Source organism: Camelus bactrianus, chromosome 33 (assembly GCF_048773025.1).
Source record: "Camelus bactrianus isolate YW-2024 breed Bactrian camel chromosome 33, ASM4877302v1, whole genome shotgun sequence".
Classification (NCBI taxonomy): Eukaryota; Metazoa; Chordata; class Mammalia; order Artiodactyla; family Camelidae; genus Camelus; species Camelus bactrianus.
Genome location: NC_133571.1, coordinates 5,159,249 through 5,180,519, shown reverse-complemented (window position 1 = coordinate 5,180,519; position 21,271 = coordinate 5,159,249). Strand labels below are relative to the sequence as shown.

The 21,271-nt window shown below is 35.0% G+C and overlaps 1 protein-coding gene across 9 annotated transcripts in view; it reads left to right on the top strand.

Annotated features, from left to right (window-relative positions):
• LOC105068463 (CWF19 like cell cycle control factor 2) overlaps window positions 1–21,271 on the top strand; it is a 234,241-nt gene that overhangs the window by 147,094 nt on the left and 65,876 nt on the right. For 7 of the 9 annotated variants that reach the window (XM_074356909.1, XM_074356904.1, XM_074356903.1 and 4 more), the window contains 4 exons: window positions 132–251; window positions 13,096–13,189; window positions 18,646–18,755; window positions 20,503–21,164. In XM_074356909.1, the coding sequence (XP_074213010.1) occupies window positions 132–251; window positions 13,096–13,189; window positions 18,646–18,755; window positions 20,503–21,164 (986 nt within the window). Of the gene's footprint in view, window positions 1–131; window positions 252–13,095; window positions 13,190–18,645; window positions 18,756–20,502; window positions 21,265–21,271 lie in introns of all 9 variants that reach the window. The other 2 variants (XR_012503771.1, XM_074356905.1) reach the window with 2 other exon arrangements.

Sequence of the window (21,271 nt, the reverse complement as noted above, 5' to 3'; positions counted from 1 at the left end):
AAACATGCTTCAAGTTACATAGCCATGTGAGATTTAATCTAGGTTTGAGTGCCTCCAGAGTCTCTGATTTATTACTAAGTGTTTAGAGCTGTTCTAATTTAGATTGAAGTGACTTTTTTTTTTTTTAACAGAGGGATGAATGGATGACTGTTGATTTTATGTCTGTTAAAACTGTGTCATCATCATCACTCAAAGCTGAAAAGGAAACTCTAAGGAAAATAGAGCGAGAGAAAACCCAAGCCCTTGAACAGGTAAGAGAATATTTAAAATCTTTTAACTAATTTGACTTTAACTGATAAGACATTTAAATGTAAATTCAACTTTACTTGTAAGATATTATTTTCTGCAGTTTAATAAAATTGATGGAAACAACTATGAAATGTGATATAAGTTCTTTTAAAATAAGTTTTCTGTGGGTAGTCAGTTTAAATGTATATTATATTTATAAATCTAGGGCATAGATGATTGAGTACATACTGAATTTGGTTTATAGCTTGGATTTATAAGGGCTTTGAACTACGTTACCTGTGTGGTTCCAAAATCTTCAAGATGAGAATTTACTTTAAAATATTCTTGAGTTGGTAGTGCCTTTAAGTGATTGACTGATGTAACTACTAGTCCCTTTTAGAGGATCATAGTGTCAATTTAGGCCTCAAAGGTCTCCAAGAAACTAGTTCTGTGGCATTTAAGTTCATAATCTAAAAATCATAAAATGCATGAAAATGTAAGGATCATCCTTGAATGAGAGTCATCTGAAACAGTAAACAGCAGAATCAGACCCATAAAAGCTTTATCTGTTGGAATATTTAATAGCTTTATATAGTAACAGTAGTAACAGGAAATATGAATAAGGAATAAAAGGTTAGTAAGAAGGCAGATACGAGAAAGAGCCAACAAGAACTTTTAGGAATGAAAAATACTGAGTTGAAATTAGAAACTCATAAATGGCGAAAAGCAGCAGACTGAATACAACTGAAGATAGAGTTAATGAACAAGAAGATGGTCTTTCAGAATTTACCTTGAATGCAGCCTAGAGGGACAAATAAATGAAAAATACAAAAGAATGATCATGGGAGTCCTGTGATCAATGTTGTTTTGTGTTTTGCTTTTTTCTTTTTCTCTCTCCCAGTTGATTTTAGTTCTGAAAATCTTGGTGTGGTAAATTGTATTGGTGTATAATTAAGTTGCTATTCCGTTTGGAACCCTGGGGGCCAGGGGTTTCTGGAACATCTTTACCATGTTCTGTGAACTACTTTTGTCTCTGAGTGGTAGACCTGAAGGAATTGTGACTCACTGTATTAAAAGAGGAAGGGGAAAAGTACCAAAGGGGGATAACCAGTGGATATTAGAGCAAGAAAGAGGAGCAGTTTAAAGTCTAGAAGTTGATTTTACCTATTGTCATCACCTGCTTGCTTCTGAAATCGTGCTCTGCGGTTTGTCGGCACAGATGGTCTAGTCGGTTAGGATATCCCTGGCTTATGAGCTTAGGTTTTGCAAGTATTCAGGCCTGTTCTCTGTATCAAACAAAAGAATATAGTAAACTTCAGTGTCTTTCATAAATTTGAAATAGTGCTTAGTTTTACTTAGAGAAACTGTTACGTAAAACCAGCTTTACACTCCTAGGAAACTGTAGTTCTTTGTCATGCTTATTTTACCAACTTTCCAGCACTAAATTACAGGCTTTCTAATTAACATAGTCTTTTCTTACAAATTCTTACATAAACTTCTCTGATTCAAGTAAGTCAGCATCTATCGACCTGCTCATTTGCTTACGTACTTTTTGTCTTTTGCATCTGTGTCATCTTTTCCATTCTTGCTGCTACTGCTCTAGTTCGAATGCCATCTGTTAGTCATATGTCTTCACCTCTCTGCCTCATTTATGTCATCTCTCCTGGAGTTGAGTTAATATGTGTAATCAACTGAGGACAGCCCCTGGAACCAAGAACCATTTAAGGTGAAATATTATTATGGTTCAGGCCCTAATTTACTCTTGTGTGTATAATTATGATGATCTCTTTGGTTTTCAGCATCATGTAACTGATGTCAGATTAACTTTTCCAAAGTACAGCTTTTGTCACAGTATCACTCTGTTTAGAAGTCTTCAGTGATTCAAGTTCAGGAGCATGTGTCTTTGCCACTTACAGTGTTTCCTTTTGGGTGGATGAAGCTCCGCTAGTGGTGTTTCATGCCACGTTCCTTTCTCACTCTGTCCTTGAGGATATGAAGTACGTTTTCTATTGGAAAATTTGCAAAGAATAAACTATGTGTACTTGGCTTAGCCCTGCCTTTCCTGCTTATGGAACAGACTGCCTGCAGAGACCATGTGGGGAATGAGGTGAAGTGAGGGTTGGTTCAGTGCATTCTCCGCCTGGGACAGTCTGCTCATTGTGGGCTTCGGTTAACAGATACATTTGCCTTTTACTGAAAGAAAAATTCTGTTCCAGTTTAGTCTTCATGAGCAATAAGGGTAATTTCTGTCTTTTATTTCCTATGTGGGTTTTTTTTTTTTTTTTTTGGTGATTCTTAACTTGTTTAGAGCCTAAATTAAGAAGAAAAGTGCTGTATTTATTGTTCTCTCTTAAAGACTGCACGTGCTGCCTACGTACAGAGTCCAGAAACATTAGATTGGAATCTTTCTCTTAGATAGTTTGTACATCAACCAAAATAGTTTAATTACTTTCCTTTATATTTCTCTGCAAATTCCTGTCTGAATTTTTGTTCATCTGGATTTTTCTAAGTATATGCTCAGTATGACTGTATCCTGTTTACCCTTCAAGGCCTAACTTGATATATATGATGAAATTCTTACTGTTTCCCTTGATTGAAATAAATCTCTTCTTCCTTTATGTTTCCCTAGCACATTATTTGTTCCTTTACTGTAGTACTTACAGTTTTCTGTAAAGCACTATAATTTAAGAGTCTTATCCAATTTCCCTTCTGAGATGATAAGCTTTTTGGGAAAATGTAGGTGCTTCTTTATTTTTTTGTATTTTGAAAGTGAGGAATATTTACTATTCTTTTACCATGAACTTGTTTTGCTGTCTGTAAATCCCTGAATTTAGTCCTGAAGTATGATAACCTGCAGTCGTTTTTGATTTTTAATTACATAAGAATTCAGATTGTTGTGTGCGTCTAGAGTAATGAGTGAGACTAGCCGGTTTTCAAACATCTACATACGATTTTGAGTGTGTTGTGCTCTGCACATGATTGAATTTTTTTAAATTTCTTCAGATGATAGTTAGCATTTTTATTTATCAGTATTTAAAATTTTTACTGTATTTTTATTTTTTTATTATACATAGTGATTCAGTATTTTTATAGATTATACTCCATTTAAAGTTATTATCAAATGATGGCTGCATTTCCTTGTGCTGTACGATGTATCCTTGTAGCTTATTTATTTTATACTGGTAGTAGTGCACCTACTACTATTTATTTTAAACTAGTAGTTCTTACAACTTAATGTCCCGCCTCTGTTGAGCCCCTCCACCTTACCTTTCCTCACTGGTGACCACTAGTTTGTTCTCTCTGTCTGTGAGTCTGTTTCTGTTTTGTTGTTTTCATTCATTTGATGACACATATAGCTAATAACTACAGTGTTTGTCTTATTGCACTAAAGCATAATACTCTGTAAGTCCATCCATGTTGTTAGACATGACAGAATTTCATTCTTCTATGGCTGAGTAATGTTCCAGTGTGTGTATGTGTGTCATAACTTCTTTATCCATTCAGTTATTGATGAATACTTAGGTTGCTTCTGTATCTTGGCTGTTGTGAATAATGCTGTTATGAACACTGGGACGCAGATATCTGATCAAATTAGTCTTTTCATTTTCTTTGGATACATACTCAGAGTGGAATTGATGGATCAGATGGTAATTCTATTTTCAGTTTTCTTGAGGAAACTTGATACTGTTTTTCACAGCGACTGTACCAATTTATATTCCCACCAACAGTGTATTAGGGTTCCCTTTTCTCTGTGTCACCATGGAGAATAGAAACATGGTATTTTGATGATAGCCATTTTGGTAAGTGTGAGGTGATATCTCACTGGTTTTGATTTCCATTTCTCTGATGATTAGTGATATTGAGTATCTTTTCATGTGCCTATTGGCCATATGTATGTCGTCTTTGGCAAACTTTCTGTTCAGGTCTTCTGCTCATTTTTTAATTGGGTTGTTTGGGTTTTTTGGATGTTGAGTTGTATAAGCCATTTATATGTGTTGGATATTAATCCCTTATCAGTCACAGCATTTGCAAATATCTCCTCCCATTCAGTAGGCTGTCTGTTTTTGTTGCTGGTTTCCTTTGCTGTGCCAAAGCTTTTAAGTTTAATTAAGGCCCATTTGTTTATTGTTGTTTTTTTTCCCCTTTACCTGAGGGGATAGATCTAAAAAATATTGCTGCGATTTATTGTAAAGAGTGTTTTGCCTATGTTTTCTTCTGGGAGATTTCAGGTTTCTGTTCTTGCATTTATGTCTTTAATCCACTTTGAGCTCATTTTTGTATATGGTGTGAGGAAATGTTCTAATTTCATTCTTTTATATGTAGTTGTCCAGTTTTCCTGGCACCACTTACTGAAGAGACTGTCTTTTCTCCATTGTATATTCTTGTCTCCTTTGTCATAAATTATGGCCACAGGTGGGTGGGTTCTTTTCTTATCTGTAAGTACTGCTACATTGATCTGTGTGTCTGTTTTTGTGCCAGTACCATACTGTTTTTTTTTTCTTTGTTTGTTTTGTCTATTTATGTGGGGTTTTTTTGTTTGTTTGTTTGTTTTTTGTCTGTTTTGAGGGGGGCAGGGAGGTCATTAGGTTTATTTTTTTAATGGAGGTCCTGGGGATTGAACCTAGGACCTTGTGCATGCTAGGCATGCACTCTACCACTGAGCTATACCCCCCACATACAGTTTTAATTACTGTAGCTTTTTAGTATCATCTGAAGTCAGGGAGCATGATACTTCCAGCTTTGTTCTTTTTTATTAAGATTGCTTTGGCTGTTTGTGATCTTCTGTTGTTGCATATAAAATTTCAGATTATTTGTTCTAGATTTTTAATACGGGTATTTTAATAGAGATTGCATTAAATCTATAGATTGCTTTGGTTAGTATGGACATTTTAATAATATTAATTCTAATAATCCATGAACATGGTCTATCTTTCCATTTCTTTGTATCGTCTTTAATTTCCTTCATCATTTTCTTGTAGGTTTCAGAGTGTAGGTCCTTCATCTCCTTGGTAAAGTTTATGCCAAGGTATAGTATTCCTTTTGATGCCATTGTAAATGGGATTGTTTTCTTGAATTCTCTTTCTGATGGTTCATCATTAGTGTATGGAAAAGCAACAGTTATCTGTATGCTAATCTTAATCCTGTGACTTTGCTGATTTCATTTCTTAGTTCTACTAGTTTTTGGTGGAGACTTCAGGATTTTCTATATATAGTATCATGTCATAGGCAAATAGTGACAGTTTTACTTCTTCCCTTCCAATTTGGATGTCATTATTTCTTTTTCTTGTTTGATTGCTGTGGCTAGGTCTTCCACTATTATGTTGAGTGAAAGTGGTGAGAGTGGGCATCTTTGTCTTGTTCCTGGTGTTAGAGGAAAAGCTGATGTTAGCTGTCATAAATGACCTCTATTATATTGAGAGATTTTCCCTCTATACCAGCTTTGATGAGAAGTTTTATTATGAAAGGATGTTTAATTTTGTGAAATGCTTCTTCTGTGTCTGTTGAGATGATCATGTGATTTTATCCTTCTTCTTATTAATATGATGTATCACATTACTTAATTTGTGAATATTGAACCATCCCTATATCCTGGAATAAATCTCAGTTGATCATTGTGTATGACACTTTTTATATATTGTTGAATTTCCTTTGCTGTTATTTTATTGAGGATATTTGCATCGCTGTTCATCAGAGATTTTGGCCTGTAATTTTTTTTTTTTTTTTTGGTATTGTCTTTGATATTGATATCAATGTAATGTAGACCTTACAGAATGAATTTGGGAGTGTTCCCTCCTATTCATCTTTTTGGAGTAGTTTGAGAAGGTATGAATATTAGCTCCTCCATATATGTTTGGTAGAATCCTCCCATGAAGGGATTTGGTCCTAGACTTTTGTTTGCTGGGAGGTTCCCCCCCCCCGCCCCCCAAATTTAGTTTTACTGCTAGGGATCTTTCTGTTCATAGTGTCTATTTCTTCCTGATTCAGTCTTGTAAGGGTTTCTAGAAGTTTGCTGATTTTTTTTCTCAGTTATCTAATTTGTTAGCATATTAATTGTTCGTAGTATTCTCTGATGATTTTTTTGTATCTCTGTGAGATCGGTTATTTCTCCTCTTTCATTCATTTTATTTGTGTCCTCTTTTTCCTTGATGAACCTGCATAAGGGCTTATCAATTTCGTTTATCTTTTCAGAAGATGAATTCTTGGTTTCATTGATCTTTTCTTTTTTCTTTTTCTTTCTTTCTTTTTTTTTCTGTTTTATATATTTCCTGTCTGCTCTTTATTGTAGGCTAAGTTGCTTATTTGAGATTTTTCTTGTTTCTTGAGGTAGATCTATATTGCTATAAACTTCCCTTTAGAACTACTTTTCCCACATCCCATATATTTTGGAAAGTTGTGTTTTCTCATTTGTCTCAGGGTTATTTTGATTTCCTCTTTGATTTCTTCATTGACTCATTGGTTTTTTTAGTAGCATGTTGATGAGTCTCCACATTTTGTATTTTTTTCATTTTTCTTCTTGTAATTGATTTCTAGTTTCATGCCTATGGGTGGAAAAACTGTTCGATAGAATTTCTATCCAGTTAATTTAGTTGAGACTTATTTCGTGGCCTGCCATGTGATCTGTCTTGGAGAATGTTCCATATGCACTTGAAAAGAATATGTATTATACTATTTTTGCATGGAATTTCCTGTAGAAATCTATTACGTCCAACTGGTCTGAAGTATCATTTAAGATTACTGTTTCCTTATTGTTTTTCTGTCTGGATAATCTGTTCGTTGATGTAAGTGTGGTGCTAAAGTCCCCAGCTGTTATTTATTATTGTCAATTTCTCCTTTTATGTCTGTTAATATTTGCTTATATATGTTTGTGTCCTCATATGTTATGTGTATACATATTAATGAGTGTTACATTCTCTTCTAGTATTGAAATTCTTCTCATTAATAATGCCCTTCTTTGTCTTTTGTTACAGACTTTGTTTGAAAGTTTGTCTGAAATGAGTATTGCTTGCTTTCATATTGTTTCCATTGGCATGAAATATCTTTTTCCTACCCTTCACTTTCAGTGTGCATGTGTCTTTATCTCTGAATTGAGTGTCTTATAAGAAGCATATGGATGGGTCTTGTTTTTTTTAACCCAGTCAGCCACTATATATCTTTTGACTGGAACAATTAGTCCATTAACATTTAAGGTGATTATCGATAAGTATGTACTTACTGCCATTTCGTTACTTGTTTTCTGGTTGTTTTTGTAGTTCTTCTTAGTTTCTTTTCTTCTTTTAGTTTCTTCCCTTGTGACTTCGTGATTTTCTTTAGTGGTATGCCTCTGTTCCTTTTTCTCTAAAGTTTTTTGTATATATTGTAGGTTTTTGATTTGTGGTTGCCATATGGTTCATATATGTTGACCTATAACTATTACTAACTTTTAAACTGGTAGTCGTATAAGTTCAAACACATTCTAAATGATCTACATTTTTTAATCCCTTCCTCCACATTTTGTGTTTTTGGTGTCATATTTTACATATTCATTTTTACCCTTTAACTATTTATTTTGTTACAGTTGATTTTACTATTTTTTGGCCTAAGCTTAGTAATAGCCTATTTAAGTGATTGATCCATAGCTTTTACTATATATTTGCCTTTACTTTGGGGTTTTTCCTTCCCTACAGATTCTTGCTGCTTGTAGTTTTTTTCTTTCCCACTTAGAGAAAACCCTTTAACATTTCTTCTAGAGTTGAGTTAGTATGGATGATCTCTTATTTTTTTGCTTACCTGAGAAATTCTTTATGTCTCCTTTAATTCTAAATGATAGTCTCACTCGGTAGAGTATCCTAGGTTGCAGGTTTTTCTTTTTCAGCACTTTAAATATGTCATGCTGCTCTCTTCTGCTTGCAGATTTCTGCAGAAAAATCAGCTGATATTTGATAGGCAATTCTCTTGTACATGACTCTTTGTTTTTCTCCTGCTTCCTTTAGAATTCTCTTTTTATCTTTTGCCATTTTAATCATAATGTGTCTTGGTGTGGGTCTGTTTGTGTTCATCTTGTTTGGGATCCTCTGTTCTTCCTTATCGGGATTTCTGTTTCCTTCTTCAGGTTCAGGCCGTTTTCAGCCATAATTTCATCAAATACATTTTCTAACTCCTCACTCTTCTCCTTCTAGGACTCCTGTAAGTGAATGTTCATATGCTTGGTATTGTCTTAGAGATCCCTTAAACTATTCTCATTTTTTTAAAACTTATTTTTCTTTTTGCTGTTCTGATTGAGTTAATTTTACAGCATCTTCTGAATCATTCATGCAGTCTTCTGTATCAGTTAGTCTGCTGTTAATTCCTTCTAGTGTGTTTTACATTTCAGTTAATATGTTTTTCAGTTCTCTTTTTTAAAAATGGTTTTTAGTTTCTTTCTAAAATTCTCACTGCATTCATCTATTCTCTCCCCTAATTTATTCATATTCTTATTACTGCTGCTTTGAACTCTCTGTATAGTAAGTTACTTATTTTTGTTAGTTTCTTTTCCCCCAGGGCTTTTCTCTTGTTCTGTCAATTGACACAAATTCCTTTGTCTTCTCATTTTGCTTAACTTTCTCTTTGTCTGTGAAATTAGGTGAAACATTTACCTTTTCTGACCTTGAAGGAGTATCTTTATATGGGAGCATCCCAGTGCAGTCTTTGTGTGCCCAGTGACTTTGGTGGGAGAGCTGGATCTGATCTGAGCAAGAGTTATATGTTTCCCCAGGATGTGCTGGCAGTTATCACCTTGGTAGAAGGTGAGACTGGAAGATGGAAGGACTAGAGTCAGAGCCAGATGTAAGCCTGTGGTTCTCCTTTGCTCAGTGACCAGTACCACCCTATTGGGGGTGGGGTAGGGCCCAAGTTCCTGGAGCAGAAGCCCTGAGGTTTGGGAGTGAGCTGGCTCCATTCCCTTTTAGTGTGTACTTTTTTCGCTCCTAGCACCAGTACTTTGCCCCAGAGAGGACCAGTGCTGGAACAAGAGGGACCAGAGTTGGTGCTCAGCATGGATCGGGCGTGGGCTGTGGTGCTCTGGACCCTAGTCTGAGTTCTTGACCTTATCCAATGGGCTGCTTCCATAATCAACTGCAGTGATTGTCCCTGCCCCATTCAGATGCCATTCTGGATCTGGTTAGATCTTTTCCTCAAAACCGCATACTACCCTCAGCCCTGCAGCCCTTGCCCCAGTTTTGAGCTGCCTGGTGTGGGAAGAGGGGCTGTAGTGGGCACTTGGCATGGGCCAGGGTGCGTGCTGTAGTGGTCCTGGCTCAGTCAGAGTTACAGACTGCTCCACATGCGTTGCCTCTCCAAGCACCTGCATTGGCTGCCTTCACTCCATTCAAATGCTGTTCCAAGTACAGGCAGGCTTCATTTCTCACAACGGGCATTCACCTTGGGTGTGGCAGCCCTTGCCCCAGTGCGGAGCTGTGCTGTGGAGCAAGTGGGGCTGGAGCGGGCACTTGGCTCAGTCTGGGGCATGGGCTGAGGGTGTTACAGGAAACTGGCTAGAGTCCTAGGCAGTTTAAGTCTGCTTCTGCTGCCTTGTTTTGGTAGTAGTCGAACGTGTGTGTGACTTCATGAGCGGAATCTAGGGTTTTCTGCAGTACTCCTGTTATTCTCACTGGTTGTCAAACAAGCTAAGGGGACTTGTCTTCTTGGCACTGGACCCCAGGCTAGGGCACCCAATATGTGGCTTGAACTGCTCACTCCCCAGGAGGATCTGTGAGCCCATGTAATCTCCCTCCTCATCTGTGTCCCCTTCAAGGGTCACAGGTCCTGGCTTGATCGCTTCTCTTCCCTACCTACCTGATTCTTGGTGGATCTTTCTTGCACCCTTGGTTGTATAGGATCTTTTCTGCCAGCCTCCATTTGGTTTTCCTTGAGAATTTGTCCACATGTGCATGTATTTTTGATGTGTTCTTGCGGGGAGGTGAGCTCCACGTCCTCTTACTCCACCATCTTGATCTCCTCTTCCCACATCATCATGTTCTTAACACATGATTAACGTTTGATTTATTTTGAGAAAAATATGGCCCTTACCTTGGAACTAAATTTTAATTCTTACAATGGCAGTGAGGATAAAATGATAACAGGAAGGCTAAAATGATGGTCCTTATCTGAAGCTTCAGTGTTAAAGCATGTTGATTTCATCTCTTCTTTATATTGAGGATATTATTTCTTTTGTGTTTTATGGTAGCGTTTTTCATAATGTGAGTCAAGAATCAACTTATTGCAACCAGCATTTAAAAATATAAAATATTAGCATGTATTATATGTAATGAATATATGGGGTTTTTTTAGGTGCACGCACATACACACACAAAATCTCTCTTTGGGTTAGGGTCCAAAAAAAAGCTTGAAAACCAATGCTCATGTCTTTGTCCATGTCTTCTTGGCTTCTTACATCTTCATTGTGCTGTAAGCTGTAGATCTATAGCACATTCCTATAGAAGCAGTCTATAGCAGAGGGAGGTACATACCGATTGTTCAACCTTCTTTCGCAAGCGGGACATCTCCCCACTCCAGTCCTTGACTTCATGCGGTGAGACTGGTTCCATTCTGTTTCAGCTGGAACACTTAGTATTTTTTATCTTACAGAAATTGAACTAAGGATTAACATTTTCTGCCTTCACATAGAGCCCAGTAGGCATGTGGCTTCAGTTCTGTTTACCACTTTGCATTTCTGTTCTGTTTCTGGTCCACAGAGATGTTTATCTTGTTTTGAATACAAACATGTTTTATATTTTCTATATCTTTTCTGTTGGTCCTGAGCAGAGAGACACATGGTGACATGAATTGAACTTTAATAAACCACTTGACTAGAAGGTCTGAGCATGTTTTAGAGATTGATTCATGTTGATATATTTTATTTCCATTTCTCCCTTTTAATCACTGTGTAGTCTTTCATCATCTAACTCTGCCATTCTGTAAATAGCCATTTGGATATCTATGAACATTTACATTATTTGTTGTTTTTCACTCTTAGAAACTTACACGCAGTGCTGATTTTCTCCGTAGTGCATATTTAGAAGTGGGATCGCTAAGTTATAAAAGTTTGCACCTATCTTGTTTTACAGATACTTGCAAAGAGATTATATTAATTTATAGTATCCCAACAATGCGTATTTCTTTACCATACTTATTATCTGAATTGCCAAACTTTAAAATTTTTGTCATGCTAATTAATGTGTGAGAAATGGTATTTCATTGTGTTAATATTCATTCCTCTGATTACAAGGAGAGTTTTTTTTGTCATTCAGATTTCTTATATTATGAACTGATTGTTTATATTTTGTTTATGTTTGTTCTGGGGTTGTCTTTTTCTTACTGATTCATAGTAGTTCTCTATACATTCAGTCTTCTTGTACTTCTAGACAGTATCTCATAATTTGTCCTACCTATTGTGAATTGCCCTCCTCAGTATTTAACTTCAGTCTTTGTTATCCTGTTGAGTGTCTGATATGTATCTCTTTGAGTGTCCAAATAAGACCACTGGAAGGAATTTCTTGATTGTAGATACTATGGAATTTTATAGTAGACTAAAAAGGGAGCCGACAGAATCTGTGTACACAAAAGGGGGGTGACAGTCTTCTATACACTAACAGAAATAAGTCAGATCCTTACTGTTTTGCCCATCTCTCTAAGTTAACCTTTAACTTAGATTTCATTCTTTGAAGATTCTGTACTGTTTTGTCAACTCATAAATACGCTTTAAACACTTAAAACAATTTTTTTAATGTAGCATTTTTGTTTTGAAAGTTTGGTTCATACAACTGGAAACTAACATTTAATTAACTCTTTCCATTCTTCTCTACCTAATTGGCATTATTAGTTCTAATCATTACCGTTATTAGTTCTAAGAAGCATTTTCTGACCCCCTAAGTCAACGTGGATGCCCCTGGTACAGTGTGTCTGCAGCACCCTTTCCTTTCACTGCACGCATCTGTATTAACATTGCCTGTCTCTCCCCTTTCTCTAGACCATTGTCTCTTCAATGGCAGGGACTACGCCTGGCTTATTCATTGTAGCCTCAGTGCCTGGCATAGAGCCCGGGACACAGTAGACACTTGCATCATGACTGGGCTGCTGTCATCTCTTTCCGGATTGCACAGTCTTCTGACTGGTTTCCTGCCTCTAATGTTGATCTTCTCCAGTTTTTTCTCCATTCTGAAACCAGTTTACTCTCTGTGTAAAACAAAGCTGCCCATCTTTATGCCTCACCATTACCCTAAGCGCAGAGTGGCTCCTGGCCTAGGCCCTGATTACCGTGCAGCCTCATCTCTCATCACTACGCACTCAGGCTTCTGAGTTTCAGCATGTCTGAATTACTTCCAGTTCCCTAAGAACTGCTCTGCTTTCTCCTTCCTCTGGGGTTTCCTTTACTTGGAGCATCTTAATGCTCTTTCTTCACAAAGAAAACTGGCTAATTCCTGTTCATCCTTAGGTCTGATACTACTCATATTACTTCCTCTAGGAACTCTTTGATTTGTCAACATGAGAGGCGTTTGAATTGTGTATGGCTTTAACACTCCACTTCTGTCTTCAAAGCGCTTGTCTGTTACTTGTATGTTGTCTGTATTCCTTTCTGTCTCATAAGCTAGCGAGGGCTAGTTAGGCATATTGACTGTTACATCTTCTGCATCTAGCACCGTTCTGATTCATGGTAGGCATTGAATAAAAGCATTGAGTGAATGTTAATTTAGACGTTATTTCCTGCAAGTTGCAAAAGAACATGCCTTAAGAGTGCTTTAAATATTTGCCTAAGGTTACAATTGTTAATTGAGTTTCAGATTTTTAATTTATTAGTATATTTTATGGTGGGGTTATTTTAAAATTGTGACCTCTGAAAATGTTTTGTCCCAGTCCAGGCTGCTGGAAAGAGAATTGAACCCATACTGGAAGGATGGTGGGACAGGTCTCCCCCCAGAAGACTGCAGTGTGCCATCAGTTACTAAAGGTATCTTTGTATTTTGGTTGTAGCCATACAGGCGTTTCTTATAACTTGATATTCCTCAGGGAATGACTTGAATTTGTTGGTAGATTGGCAAGGTATATTATGAATTCCAAAAATGAATAATAATTAAATCAGATTTTGAGATGTATTACATCTAAATTTTATTGCTAGTTATTTAAATACTTCTGCTCAGTGCTATAATTTTGTTCAAGTCTGGAAATCTCTTTGTTTATATATTTGTAAAACAATGAAATATATTGATTATCTGATGTGAAGTCTGTTTTCATATTATAAGCATCTATGGATTATTACTAAAATTTCAATTTATATATGGGAAAGCATTGATAAAACATCTGTAGTGTTGTAAGGCCTTCTTTAAATTATTAATACTTGGGAAGATTATTTTAACTATATTATGGGAATAAATTGATTAAATATTTTAATTGTCTATAATGTTTTCATATTTGAGTTTATATTTTGAATGGATTCATGAAAAGCATCATTTTAAGATATAATAATGTATATGGATATAATGCTTTGATTTGTTACATTCTTTAACAAAATGTAAAAAGTATTAAGGCTGTGAAATGAAAATTTCATTTCATGACACTGATGTGTTAATATTTATACATTATTTAAATATTTAAACATTAAAACATTTTAATATTTAAAAAATATGATTTCATATCTTCAGAAATTCTTACTTTGCCAGCGTTTATAAAACTTGTGTTGACCTTAGGATAGTGCTGTTACTTTCTAGCAGATGGAGACAAAGTATTTGTCTTATAATCATACCTTCCATCATAATTTAAAAAGTACTTATATGCCAATTAAGTGTTACACTGAAACTCAATGAGAAGTTATTTAATTACAGTTAACCCAGTACACGCAGCGTAGTAGTATAAATTGTTGTCTTTTTATCCTAGTGATTAATCAGAACGTTTTCCTGCTTTTCATATGTAGTTTGTGTATTTTCTGGCCATTTGTCAGGTTCTTTTGTATTTTATGGAGCTGTCCCTGGAGCCTCTTCTAGGTTCCTTTATAATTTGTACTTGTTAATTTTACTGAAGTTATTAGTAATTGCAACATTTTCTTTATTGCCTTTCAGCATGGGCAGAAATGTCTCTGCTGGGCTATGTAATAATGCACGTAATCATACAAAGGTCTTGTTGAAATACTGTCTTTTTAGAAACTTGTTTGGGGAGCACAAGTTTGCTCAGTGAACTGTTACTGCATAGGGCTGATTTTATAATCAAAGCTTTCACCATCTCTGCTGTCAGAGGACAGTCAGTAAAATCATCTGTGGGGAAAACTTAGAACTGACAAGTCCTGCCTTTGAGCATTTGTAGTTACCAGGTCCTTAACTTTACTGATCGGAGAAGGCCCAAGTTCTGCCTTACGCAGCATCTGCCAGTGGGCTGAACCAGCGGAATCAAAGACACGAGGAGAAAAGGGCCTCACGTAAAGGTTCTGGAAAGCCTTTCTCCCTTGCCCTTCACATCATCTCACCATTTCTCTGTCTCATACTATGTTTATTTAAAAGGAGGAAGAATGATAGAAAGCCTCTGTCTGTCAGGGGTTCAGATCCCAGAGTTGAAATTAAGTTTAAAAAATGGTCTGCAGGTTTTTGGCAGGCAGGCAGGCAGGTGCAGGCAGCGTAGCGATTCTGTTCAGACCAGCGGCAGGGCTGAAGCTGAGAGGCGCCTGCAAGTGTTACAGCAGCGATATGAAGGAGGTACAGAGAGGTGACGCAGTGTTCTTAAGGACTTAGACTGTGGAATTTGACTTCTTGGGATTAGAATTTTGGCATTTCCACTTACTAGTTTTGTGATTTGAGGAATGTCTCCTGACCTATCTGAGCCCAGTTTACAACATGTAGGAAATAATGGCATGAGCTGTCTTACATGGCTATTGTGAGGAATAAATGAGAAAATCTTTTAGCATGGTATCTGGAATATAGTAAATATTCAGTAATGATGGTGATGTCAAATACTTGTCCTTGTGATGAAATGATTTGGGAAGATTTTATCAAGTTTTTTTTTTATTGTAATGATTGAGATGCCACATATATACAATAATTAATTGGTTACTCCTGATTTTTTTTTCCTTAGAGAAAATTAAATTGAAAAGTAAGTAAATTGTTTTCAGTGTCCATACAGAGTTACCTTCAATCATATTTTAGTAATGGGAATATTTGTACAATTTTTAAATTTACAAGGCACATTTTTATATCAGCTTATTTTCATAGCAGCCAGGTGAGGGTAGCAAAGTAGAGGTCCTAACTTTATAGGAAGAGCATCCCTAATTTTCAGGAAACTAAGTCTGAGATTGGTCAAGTAATTTGCCTAAAGGCATGTGAGCAGTCCTAGAACCAGGTCTTCTAGTCCAGGGTTAGTTACCCTGATTCTTCATTAGAAGACTATGTCTGTTACCATGTAGTTAGTAGAAATTCTTAAAAATGCCTTCTATTATTTTATATATTTTTGTTCATATGAACATATTTTTTTTTCCCTCTTTATATTTTGGCTTTTTCTTATAGAAACTTTTGAGAAGAAATTTCAAAGATAGTTTAAATCAACTGCCATATTTTACAGACAAAGAAGCAGAAGTTCAAAGAAATAATGACTTGCTTAAGATCTTACAACTATCTGGTAATAACAGCAAGACTAAAATCTAGGTCTCCTGATATTTAGTTTGCTGCTATTTTTATGTTATCCTGTTTTCTGAGAAAAATGAGGAAAGTAGCCCAATTCATTTGGTTGTATTTTGTCTATAACAGTGTAACTTTTAATTATGGAAGCATATACTTCAGTCTCTTAAATTTTTAGATTTCAGATACAAATAGATAGTAATTGTTCCATACCAATGAAGTTACTATATTTGATATATCTTTATCTCAGATAGAGGACAGGGACCATACCTTATTCATGATTTTTTTTTAAGATTTATTTATTCTTTATTTTATAATAAATATATACCCCCTTCACCCATGTTTTTATCCCCTTATCATGTTTTTATTTCCTTCTCAGTTTAACAACTTTTCATATTCATAGTAAATATTCACAAAATATTAATTGGATTGAATTTCATGATAGATGGTACTGCAAACTGATATTTTTGTTTGCTTTTTAAATATTAAATTTGGTTACTTCTCTTGTTAAAAATATTTCATTATTCCCATTGTTGGGGTCCAGGGTAGGTTTCCCCAGCATGTACCTCAATGGTATACTGATTATTTTGAATTAAAGGTACTTAAGAAAGAGCTGATGCAAGACGGACACTTTGACTTTCCTCTCTGTCTCCTTAAAAACGGAATAAATCTCATATGAAAGATGCAGTTCCTGTATCTGGAGGTAGAAAGACATTCTTATCAAAGATAGGGAATTCGAGGCCAAGAAGCCTATTACATACAGGCCTTGTTGCTTCTTGAATTTACTACCTCAAACCCGAGCTCTGTTTAGATTTTCCACTAATTAAGCAAGCACTCAAGCCTGAGTTGTTGTTGTTGGTTTGTTTTTTTTTTTTGGCGTCCTGTCAATTCCATATAGATTATTGTTTCTCTATCTAAAAAGTATAAAAAATTGCCTGCTTTGGTCCCTTCTTAGGTCTCATTTCTATGAGACCTCCATGTGTGTGAATTAAAATTTTCACTACGCCCATCAGTTTATCAGTTTCACAGATAACTCCTTGGAATAAAAGATTTAATTATATAGCTGGAACATTAACATAGGTATTATTTACAATGGGTTTCTCTTATCACTTTGTAAATTGCAGATTTAGACTAACTTCCTTGAGTAGCTGCATTGTTAATTTTGAACTCATAGAATATATAAGAAAAAAGAGCAAGAGTAAACTAAACTTGAGTGAAAAGTGAATTACTGAGTTACCTAGAGATCTGGATTTTGAAGTACAAAGTATTTTAGACCTGTAAAGGAAGACCCATTATCTTAGAAGAGATTGCTTAATGAAAATAAACTTATGAGATTTGAATGAGGAACTAGAATTAATTTCAGAATTGAAAAATCTATTTTTTCAAGTAAACTTTTTATTGACAATTAACACATATATAGAAAAGTACACAAATCATAAGTATACAGACTGATTACAGTTGACGCTTGAACAACATGGGGGTCAGGGGCACCTACCCTCTCTGCACAGTTGAAATCTGCATATGACTTAGAGCTGGCCCTCTGTGTCCGTGAATTCAACCAACCATGGATCCAACCAACTCCAGATTGTGTCGTATTGTAGTATTTCCTATTGAAAAACATCCACGTGTAAGTAAATCTGCATAGTTCAAACATGTTGTTCAAGGGTCAGCTGTATTTTTACAAAATGAAAACATCTGTGCAATGAACGTGCAGTTTAAGAAACAGAACATTGTTAGCATCCCAGAAGTTCCCTGTGTGGCTCTTCGAGTCACTGTGCTTTAGCCCGAAGGGTTCTAGCACCGAAAGTCAGCTTTTCCTGGAATCATGCACTTGTCCTCTTTTGTTTCCTGCTACTTTTGTCCACATTTTCAGATTCATTCATGTTGTTGTGTGTATTTATAGTCATTCATTCTCATTGCTGTATAGCAGTCTATTTTAGGAATATACATCATAATCTACAATACAGATTCATTTTACTGATGATGGACATTTGGGCTGTTTCTTGGCTGGGATTACTGCAGATTTTTGTGCTATGAAGATTCTCATACATGTCTTTTAGGGTCTCCGTGTGTGTATTTTTGTTGGTTATACAGCTGGGAGATGAAAAGTAGTTTGATTTTTGAACAAGGAAAATCAGGAACAGTTTTGACTTACTTATTGATTAGATTTCTTCTTTACAAAAATCAGAAGTGTGATGTATGTAGAAGGAAATACAAGCATTTATAAAGTTCATTCAGTTTTTCAGAGTTGGTAATCACAACTAAAGGAGAGTAATTTGGTTTAATGTGGTTCCACATGATTATAATTTCTTTATTTGTTCCTTGTGCTATATCTGAGGTAGCTTTTTTCCCCTCTGTGTACACCTTTATTCTTTATTTCTGAGAATACCCTGCCTACTCTTATCTTTGTAGAAATTCATCTCATTTTTTAAGCCTGTTTGTGACATTTTCACATTTATAAATAATCCCTCCCTTTTCTCATTTTTGTATAACTCTATAGCTTTTTATAATATTTATCAAATATTATCTTTGTTATAATTACTTATGTCCTTTTATCCTTATTCTCTTAGATTGCAGTTTTTTTGAGGATAGTTTTATTTTTTTTCCTTTCTCATAATTGTAAAATTATACCTTGCATTTATAGGTGCTCAGATATATGTTGAATTATAAAACACTTACTATTTTTATATGTTCAAGGAGTAATATTCAATTTCATACTTTAGAAATAATTGTAGTAGCAATAAATATTAATTCTGTCATAACCACATGAAAAGTATAACTAACATTTAATACTGGAATTTAATTTCAGTAGTAGAAGATGGTGGTTTAAGCTGGCTAAGGAAGTCTTACCAAAGAATGAAGGAACAAGCTGAGAAACAAAATAGAAATTTTGAAGATGTTGTAGCTGAAAGATATGGGGTGAGTATTGGTATTAAGGAGATACATATTATTTTCAGAGTTATATGAGAAATTGTGTGTCTGTCGGTTTTTTTTGCTGGGAAACACTTTTGAATTGAACTGACATTTAATATCAAGTTATATATTGCTGAAGCCATTTTTTGCTTTTCATTTTTATGTAAACTTATATAGCATATTTATATTGGCATAATGAATATAAAACTGAAGTATGTGAAATTGAAGTATGCATATGTTTAATGTAAAAGCAACCTTTTTTTCATTGTGAGAAAATCTGAATACTGCAGAAGCCTCTGTAGAATACCTCTGGGCATTACCACTTTTGAAAATTTGGTATATTTCAGAGATTTTGGTTTGTTCCAGAGTTTCTGTTGCATTCCAGAGTTTTAGAATATACCAGTTTTGTTTTTTTTTTTTAAAGAGAGTGTGTATACCCTTTTTTTGTTTGCTTTTAAAATGTGATACTTATTTTCCTCCCAGTTTTGTTGAGATACACTTTTCATACAGCGCTACATGAGCTTAAGGTGTGCAGCGTAATGATTTGACTTACATGCATCATGAAATGATTGGGGGGTTGTGTGTGTGTGTGTGTGTGTGTGTGTGTGTGTGTAAAGCAGTGGAGTTGTGCAGCAATATATGATATTTTAGAACAAACTCCCTCATTCACCAAGTGTGGATGTTCTTTCTGTTTCAGTAGCTTTTGATGTCCTGTTTTTTTTAATTTCAGAGAAAAGATTTAGAAAGGAGTAAGATTTTGAAAATATAGACAAAGAAAGAAAGAAAATTTATTCTTTATTTTAATAGAATCTTTGTTAATATTTTGACATATTTTTCAGATTTTTTTGTTTTTTGTATACTTTTTAAATAAACAGTTTTATAAAAGCAGGCTTATAGAATGCATCCTACTTCTTTCACTTACTAAAATAGACATAGTTGGATGCCAGTAAATATATACATGTTAATGGCCTCTTAATATTTACATATATATTTATATGGTTTTACTGCTGTTTATCTATTTAATTGTCAATGGAGGGACTTCGATGTTTTTATTTTTTCCGCTGTTAAACAGCGCTGTGCTGACCGGCTCTTTCAGTGCATTTAGTTATTTTCTTTAATGCATTACTAAAAAGTGAAATTGCTATTTTAAAGCATTGAGACATTTAAAGTGAGATATATATTGTAAAATTTCTCTACAGAAAGTTGAAGAAATTAGACCAATTAAAATGACTTAGCACATGATTTTCAAGAGTAGGATTATCATTCTTTATAGTCTGTGTTACTATGTTTGGTAAATAAATGTTTTTCTTTGCTTTTATTTTTGTACATTTGTTTACTAGTAAACTGGAATATTTTTTCAATTTTTTTGGCCATTTGATTTGATTATTGATAGTATTTACCCATTTTTCTTTTGGGATATTGATTTAAGACCTTTTAATAAATCTGTTCAAATTTCTTCCTGTTAGTTTCATGTTTTTTTTTACTTTGTATATATTTGCTGTGGATACATTTAAAATATTTTTTCAGCTTTTTCTTTCATGACTTAATGTTCTTCTTAATTCTTTGACAGGCCTTGACCATCTCCAAAATCGCAAAAATATACACCTTTATTTCCTTTGAGAACTTGTTCAGTTTTATTTTTAATGCATATTTTTAATCTTTTTGAAATATAGATTTGACAGTGGCATGTGGGGTGCAACTCACTGAGCCATTTTTAATTTTAAATATCCTGTTTAATTTTTCTCCTTTGTAGTCAGTGGAAGCATTTCAGTTGAAATTAAAAGAAGCTGAAAAAACTGCATTTACGAAAGAAGATTGTAGACGAGAACGGTGGAGGAAACCAACGTGCTCAGAAAGAACACAAAGCAGTCAAGAAAGTAGAAAATCATACTTGGTAAAATATAATAAAAGTTCACGAGATAGATACAGTGTAACAGATACTGCAAATAATGTCAATAAAGATAGGTTTAGTGATGTTGAAAAAGATAATAGGTCTGGGTTTTTAGAAACATGTAGAAAAGAATCCAATCCAAGGCAAAAGCAAGAGTTTTCTTCTCTTGGAAATTTGAGACCGAAATTCTTAAGACCCTCTGACGATGAAGAGCTGTCATTTCATAGCAAGAGCAGGAACTTTGAACCGTCTAGTTCATCTTCAGCCCTGGTTGCTCAGAATTCTGTGCATTGTGGTTTTCGAAAACCTACAGAGAGCAGTGAAGAAAGTTTATCATCGTGGAGTGGATCTGATGGGAGAGAAAGAGACTGGAAACATCCAAATCGAAAAGAATTAGACATGAGTCGCAATGTTGAACATGGACATGTTTCAGAAGATGTGAGAGAAGAATCACAGGATGAAAGCTTGAGAGATGACTCCCTGAAAAAAGAACACCTACAGGACACAGAGTCTTCACTTGCTGGGTATTTTGTCATTTGTTTTTTAAACTGATAAATGAGTATTAAGGTCCAGAGGATTCAAGAAACTGAACTGTATTTTTAGAACATCAGTTACTAATTAGATGTGAGTT